This window comes from Electrophorus electricus, chromosome 14 (assembly GCF_041902795.1).
Source record: "Electrophorus electricus isolate QZ-2024a chromosome 14, ASM4190279v1, whole genome shotgun sequence".
Lineage (NCBI taxonomy): Eukaryota > Metazoa > Chordata > Actinopteri > Gymnotiformes > Gymnotidae > Electrophorus > Electrophorus electricus.
Window position 1 is genome coordinate 2,675,001 of NC_137510.1, and position 7,500 is coordinate 2,682,500.

The 7,500-nt window shown below is 49.3% G+C and overlaps 1 protein-coding gene across 7 annotated transcripts in view; it reads left to right on the forward strand.

Moving 5' to 3' along the window:
- The window catches only part of pfkpa (phosphofructokinase, platelet a), a 19,606-nt gene that overhangs the window by 8,261 nt on the left and 3,845 nt on the right, over nucleotides 1-7,500 (forward strand). For 2 of the 7 annotated variants that reach the window (XM_035530776.2, XM_027020008.3), the window contains exons 8-16: nucleotides 146-241; nucleotides 1,230-1,322; nucleotides 1,550-1,675; nucleotides 2,249-2,313; nucleotides 2,457-2,526; nucleotides 3,927-4,073; nucleotides 5,340-5,410; nucleotides 5,495-5,582; nucleotides 6,478-6,630. In XM_035530776.2, coding sequence (XP_035386669.1) covers nucleotides 146-241; nucleotides 1,230-1,322; nucleotides 1,550-1,675; nucleotides 2,249-2,313; nucleotides 2,457-2,526; nucleotides 3,927-4,073; nucleotides 5,340-5,410; nucleotides 5,495-5,582; nucleotides 6,478-6,630 — 909 coding nt within the window. The remainder of the gene's footprint in view (nucleotides 1-145; nucleotides 242-1,229; nucleotides 1,323-1,549; nucleotides 1,676-2,248; nucleotides 2,314-2,456; nucleotides 2,527-3,926; nucleotides 4,074-5,339; nucleotides 5,411-5,494; nucleotides 5,583-6,477; nucleotides 6,631-7,500) is intronic. The other 5 variants (XM_081696140.1, XM_027020011.3, XM_027020009.3 and 2 more) reach the window with 3 other exon arrangements.

Here is a 7,500-nt window from a genome sequence, read left to right on the forward strand (position 1 = left end):
ACAGAACCGAGAAAATAAAATTTGTGGCTGACGGCTCAAACCACAGGGACGAATCTGCTTCCACAGTAGGGTCTCCAGGTTTGGAACCTCCTGGGACTTTTATTTTGTCTGTGTCTGTAAACGCGTCTCTCACCCCCTTATGTAGAATCGAGCAGGAAGGAAAAGGCTGAATATCATAATAGTAGCTGAGGGCGCCATTGATCGTAACAACAAACCCATAACCACAGAACATGTGAAGGATGTAAGTACACTTGGCTTGTTGGTGGCACAGCTTCTGTCCTGACCTCTGACCCCTGACCTCTCTCACCTCTCGTATGGCTTCACCGTCTGGCTCTTTGACGCGTGTGAAAAGCTTGTGTCCACGGCTGTGTGTGTGCTAGGACAACTCCAGTTATGCTGTAGAGGGGTGTGGACACTCTGTTGCTAATGGCAACCTGAACGCGCCGTCCTCTCTTCTGCTTCTAACCTGCCATACTGTGTCCCCTAACTATACATTTCACTTTTACACTTTTACATTTTACATTTAACTGACGCTTTTATCCAAAAAAAAAACCCCAAAACAATTCTAGCAACTTCATTTACGGCATTTGGCAGACACTTTTATCCAAAGCTTCTCACAACTGTGACCAAATGCAGTTCAGGCAGTCAAAGGTAATTCATAATGTTGGGAAGCACTTTCCGGACTGACCTGTGAGTTTGGGTGCTACGTGGGCTTCCGGACGCCTACTTTGCTCGAGTGCTGTGGAGTGAAAGCCATGAGCTGGATAAGGAAGGTTTGGGGGGGGATTAGTTGACCATTCACCAATCCAGATTACGGAGTCAGTGCAGGGCCGCGTTTCGCCTCGTGGGGGTCTCTATGATGATGATGATGATGTCATGTGGTAATGTGTGCCCATGGCAACCTCCAATGTGCATGTGCATGTCTGCTAGTGCCTGCTGTAGCAATGATTCCTCATTATCCTGCCTAGCAAACTGAATTATCGCTGCTGTCGTTTTGTGGTGGTTGCAGCATACTGTGAGTCTTGTTTGAGAAAATGCCAATTGTTGAATTTTTTTTCAAATTTTAGAATCTTATATTAATGCTTATATTAATCATTTCCATTGCTTTACCAAAGAAGAAAAGTTTTTCTTTTTACAATTTTGTGCAACAAACACTGAGATCCTGACAGTTGGAGGTGTGATGTGCGAGTGTGATGTGAAGATGTCTGGTTTGTACCCCCTCCTTGCAGCTGGTGGTTCGCAGTTTGGGCTTCGACACGCGTGTCACCATCCTGGGCCACGTCCAAAGAGGAGGAACTCCGTCGGCCTTCGACAGAATCCTGGTGAGAGAGAAAGCGAGAGAGAAGGAGAATGAGAGAGAGGGAGAGACACATATGCGTGTGTGTGATCCCTGCTTATCTGGGCTTGCTGGGTACTAGAAGTGCTGCTTTCAGCCTAAGCCCATCAGAGGAGCAGGCAGCCCTGACAGCTGGGTGCAGGGACCCACGGGTCAGTCCGACCCGGGGGGTGTGTGCGTGTGCGCTAAACTGTTTTTGCATGCCGTGCGCAGGCCAGTCGTATGGGTGTGGAAGCCGTCCTCGCGCTGCTGGAGACCACAGCCAACACGCCGGCCTGTGTCGTCTCGCTGTGTGGAAACCAAGCCGTGAGGCTGCCTCTCATGGAGTGTGTGCAGATGGTATGTTCCCGACTCCCAACAAGACGGATGCCTGTGTATGTGCCCGTGTGTGCGCGAACACGGCGTGACTTCTCATACAGGCAGAAATGTAGCTGATGAGTGCCGTGTCACTGGTGTGGCTACTGTTCTGATTTACGTGGACGTTTACGGCATTTAGCAGACGCTCTTATCCAGAGCGACTTATAAAAGTGCTTTGTCATTTACTCATAGAATATATTCTAGTGCAGTACAGTAGGTTAGAGTCCAACATACCAGTGAACTAGAATACTGTAGAAATACAGGGATCACTGCTGATGCCTAGAAGTGCAAAATACAAAATGCATAAGATCCATCTTAGACAATGATAAGTGCAATAAACAATAAGTGCCAGAGTTTGTTAGATAACATCAGCGTAACTAGTTTAGTCAGGGTCTATTCCACCTATAGACGGGTCTTCAGTCCTGCTGTGTTTAGTGGCGGTTGGCTTGGTAATTCTGAGTGCTTCTCACTCACTTTCCTGCTGCTCGCTGTGAGCTTCCGTTTCTCCGACTGAAGAAAGAGCTGAAACTGAAACGTGCCACTTTCTCCTGACAGACACAGGAGGTTCAGAAGGCCATGGATGAGAAGAGGTTTGAAGACGCCGTAAAGCTTCGGGGCAGGTAGAGGATATGATGGTTTTGCCTCCGCGTTCACAGTGCTGGGCAGATGACTCGCGGAAGTGCTTTGTTGTCTTCCTTCACCGTGGCTATGGTTTGTTTGTGTCTCTGAGTTGAAGGTTCCTTTTGTGTTCTTTTCACTCCAGGAGCTTTGAGAACAATCTTAGGACCTACAAACTCTTGGCTCACCGTAAACCAGAATCTGAACTGCCACACGTGAGTCGCCCCATGATTCATGCCTTCGGATGAGAGTTCTGTTTCTATCATCATGATGGCTCCCTCATTCCAGGAAATCTGACTCACAGCAGCTTAACTCAGTTCCCTCTCAGACAGAAGTGGCATATCTTAATGTGCTTGCAGGGCTTGTAGGGTACATAACCTTATGGGGTCAACACTAGGGTCTTGGCCAGCATGTTGCTTGAAGTTCGACCTCTCCCAAGTTTATCTACTGCAAAGACATTTCACCCTTCTGTTTATGCGCTTGTGCTCTCTCTCTCTCTCTCTCTCTCTCTCTCTCTCTCTCTCTCTCTCTCTCTCTCTCTCTCTCTCTCTCTCTCTCTCTCTCTCTCTCTCTCTCTCTCTCTCTGAGTGCCTGACAGACACGTCCTGCATTGTTTAGGCAATAATGTGTGTGGTAAAAGTACACGCTTGTTCAGTGGGAGTGTACGTGCGCATGCACATTCAGAATTACAGCCTGGAGCCCTGCTTATTTAGAGCAATTTTCTAGTCTGGTTTAAAACCTTTTTTAAAAACGCTTAAAACTGTGTCAGCTGCTTTACCAAACGCATTTCCCAGCGGTTAACCTTCCCGTTTTTTACAGAACAGCAGTGCGGTAGTTACGAGCCCGCAGAGAAATGCCAGGCCACAGGCCAAAGCAGAGTGTCGTGCCAGTGTAAACCTGGCCAAAGCAGTCCAAACAAGGCAAACGCAGGCCAAACGACACAGAAGCAGGCCAGACCGGGCCAAACCAGGCCAACGCTGTCTTTATCTAACAGCAGCCTGCTGGTCCACAGGTGCCTGCTTTGTTTTTTTTTAAGGCGAGGCCAAGGAAGTGTAACCAGAGCTCATTGCTGTCAACAGTCATGACTCACTCATCTGGACCGCTGCCCGAAAAGGATTCAGTTCCATTTCTCCTGTCGTCTCTGTTGTAATAAACATTTTCTCATTCTCTCCTGTTACACCTGAGCATTATGAAACATCCGTCGTGCACGTTCTCTCCTCTCAGAGCTGTAAAAGATATTGTCAGTTTTTATGTAAGAAGTGTTTCAGTTAAACATTCACAAGATTTTATGTTTGGACGCCCACAACATGAACTGATCTTCTCATCCACCCACACTGTTCTGGCAGTACCAGTAAGCTTCTGGAAGCGAGTCAGCCCAGACGTGACGTCCCGCACGTCATGAATGGTGCTCGGTGCCTAATGGGCCACAGAGGTCAACCTTGGCAGTGTCCTGAACCTAACGGGCCACAGAGGTCAACCTCTGCATGTCCTGCGCCGTTATTCTGCTCCTTAACGAGTTTCTCTCTTCCAAAACGCTGTGAGCTTGAGGCTCTATAAAAGGCTGTCTGTACCAGGCGCTGACAGTGAGTGGCCGTGCGCTTTCTCTCCCATTCAGAGCAACTTCAACGTGGCCGTGCTGAATGTGGGTGCTCCGGCAGCAGGCATGAACGCGGCGGTGCGCTCGGCCGTCAGGGTGGGCATCTCCGAGGGACACAAGATGTTTGCCATCAACGACGGCTTCGAGGGCTTCTATAAGGGACAGGTAAACATTTCCCCACCTGATCCATGTAAATCCCCTGCACCAGGTGCTGAGTTGTTCTGGGGGCTAAGGATTACAGCTCAGCATGGTTTTGGGCTCCCAACTGTCCACTCACTTCCCATCCAGTCGCGAGTCGCACTCCTTCGCGGGTGGCACTAAACAGGAGCTGTGGCACTCTCGGCTTGAGTTGCAGGCCCTGGGGACGTGACGCCCTCTGGGTGTTGTGTCAACGCTCTATGTGGCTTCTGTTTTCACAGCCTTTAGGCAGTTAGCTACCACTGCAAATATCTGCGAGGTTTTCTATGGTACAAAGCAGATCCACGAAGAACGCGTGAAACGGCGCAGACTCTTTCTACAGCTCTCGGAGTGAGAGGGGGAGCTTGGAACGCTAAACCCACATTAATCTCCTGCAAAGAACTCCTCAGACGGACCATGAACGTAGTGTTAAAATGACGCGTCTGGGACAGGGCCGAAAGACATGAGTCCCATGACCTCTGATCCCACGCTGATGCTCTTTAACACGGCGCGATTAACCTGTTGAACCCCTTGTCTGTACCGCTCGTGTGTGTTCATGTTCAGCTTGGTCCGTCTTTGACTGGTGTGAAAACACACACAGGCTGTAATATCTTCTTCACTCTGATGCTTAATGCCAGCATTCATCCATCAGTGCTAAAGTGGCCTGTACTGAATAAAGTCTCTTCAAGACCAGTTGGCATGGTCAGATGCAGACACTCCTGATTGGATCTTCAGCAGTCCTGGCAGGCCTGTCAGGACATTACAGCCGGAATGCTCCAGCCAGGGGAGGAGTTTGCACTTCCACCATACGGAGACGCGTGACATCCTAGAGATGTTCCATAAGCACACACTAAACAAGTGCATACGATTCTAAATGTAACCCCAGTCGAAAGCAAATAAATACAGTAAATATCTGAGCAATCACGCAGTACAAAGTGTCAGCAATGGGGTTATATAAGTGTTATTACATTTTGTTGTTACACAAAAAGATGTGTTCAATGCAGCAACAGGCAGTAGTTGGATGTGTTTTCTGATTGTTAAAAATGCACAGTGTGACACCATGCAATCGTTTCACTGTGAACTCCGTGGAAGCGACACATTCGCAGCTGAAAATGACCAGAAATTGTGTGATTGTGTTATTTATTCAACGTTAAAACGCTGCTCTACGTACGTGCGAGGCTCCGGAGCGAAGCCAACCCCCCCGAGCCTTGCTGCCACGACGTTAAAACCTCTTCCTCTCCGCTCCTGTCTCAGATTAAAGAGATAAAATGGGGCGCCGTCGGGGGATGGACGGGCCAAGGCGGGTCCCTTCTGGGGACCAAAAGGTAATGATTCGTCTGGGTGGGGCGTTCGCGTGTGGGCGTGTGTGTGTGTGTGTGTGACTTTCTGAGTCCATGCTTTGTCTTCAGGACGCTTCCCGCAAAGTACATTGGCAAAATCGCCGAACAGATTCGGAAGTACAACATAAATGCCCTGCTGGTCATCGGTGGATTCGAGGTACGTGGGTGGCACCCTCTGGCTGTGGGCGTGTTCCTTTTGTGTGATCCTGTACAACTAGTTATAATGGAATTGTCCTGATGTATTTCCTATGAAAAGCATGTTTGAAATGATGTAAAATGATCCATTTGCCCATTAGACCTCTGTTGGTATTTAAAGATGAGAATGTATAATGTGATGTTTTGTCTGAATGTAACCAAATCCTGTTTGCTAAGACATTCTAGTAGTTCTCCCACCTCCCAGTTCATGTGTTGTGCTCTGTAGTGTTCTGTCCTCTTCTCTACATTCAGAGTGATCGATGCACATCTGGTCCCCATACCCCCCCACCTGTTTCTGTAATCTGGATCTGTTTGGTTCATCTCTCACGTCCGCTCTTCTGGTGTTCGCTGTCACAGATGAGTAAATATTAACCGCAGTCTGGGAGTGAACAGCGTCCAGACGGCAGGCGTAACAAATGAACCAGCCGCCAGTGAAAACCTCTTAATGAGCAGTTGACCTTCTCTTTAAGTCCCTAAGTTCATCGACTGCAAAGTCATTTCGCACATCCCTCTCTCTCTCTCTCTCTCTCTCTCTCTCTCTCTCTCTCTCCCTCCCTCTCTCTCTCTCTCTCTCTCTCTCTCTCTCTCTCTCTCTGTGCATGGGTCTGGTGTGGTGGGACATTTCGGTGCTAGCGCGTTCTTTGTTGGGAGGGTCACTTCCCGTTGTTTTGAGTGTGTACTTCACACAGTGTGCTGGGAGCGGTACCTGTGTCTGTCTCACGCCGCCCGTCGCGATACGCCTGGCTCTTCCTGCGCCCCCGTTCCCGAACCTCCCTCCATATGCCCTCGCGCCCCCTCTCCCGTAGCCACGCCGCGGAACCGCTGGACTGAAATCCTGGCTCTGCCCTAACCTGCAGGCCTACTTGGGGATCGCGGAGTTGTTAGCCGCCCGCGGGACATGTGAGGAGTTCTGTGTGCCCATGATCATGGTGCCAGCTACGGTCTCCAACAATGTGCCCGGCTCAGATCTCAGCATTGGTGCAGACACCGCGCTGAACGCCATCACCGATGTAAGTGCAGCCGGAGTGTGTTCCCCTCAGTCTCCTTCGATCTGCCAGTCCTTAACCTCCGGGGGCTACACCTTGGGTTTACCAGCACACTGGCGCCGACGTAGACACAGGCATGGCTTCCTTAACAAGCTTGAGTTCCTTAAGGAACTTGAGCACTCGATTGGGTTTTGACTTCCGAGCTGTGACCGGTGCCCTGTGACCGGCACGGGAGCGCAGACCTAGCGCTAGGGGCCACGGTAACTCAGCAACAGGCTTTGGCTGGTAAACTCGAAGGTAAGATGGTAGCTCACAGGTAAGTGACAGTGGTGATGATGAAGTCCTGAAGACCCTCTGCTTGTTTTGTGCATGCCGTCTTGCGCCTTGACTGTGCACACACCAGCGATCTCCTCATCGGACACCATCTTCCTGATCTTAAACCTCATAGGCCATGTCGGTCTTTAGTTAGCAAACGCTCATGTCCAGAAACACATACAACAGCGTTTTTGTCTCCATGGAGACAGTGTTTATGTTAGCGCATTAAACCAGAAGAAGACGAGCAGTATGAAGGCTCCATTAATAATCCGCACAGTGCTCACAACCTCTGTCGGCTCGGTACTCTAACGATGGTCAGGTTCTTGATTGAATCGAGAATGAATTCATTTTTAGCGCTTCATTTTTAATCTAGCACTGTCACGTTACAAACATTTACATAAATGATTAGACTGAGTGATCCTTGCGTTTTGGAAAGCAAAACAAAAAATGAAGAGGGGGGGAAAATGAGTAACCAGTGTAAACAAACTGGCTGAGAGGAGGAGTTCAGACATGAGTGCAGGATTATGTAACGACTGTTTGCAGAAGCTTGAAACAGATGGGTAGTGGTTTATTTCCAGC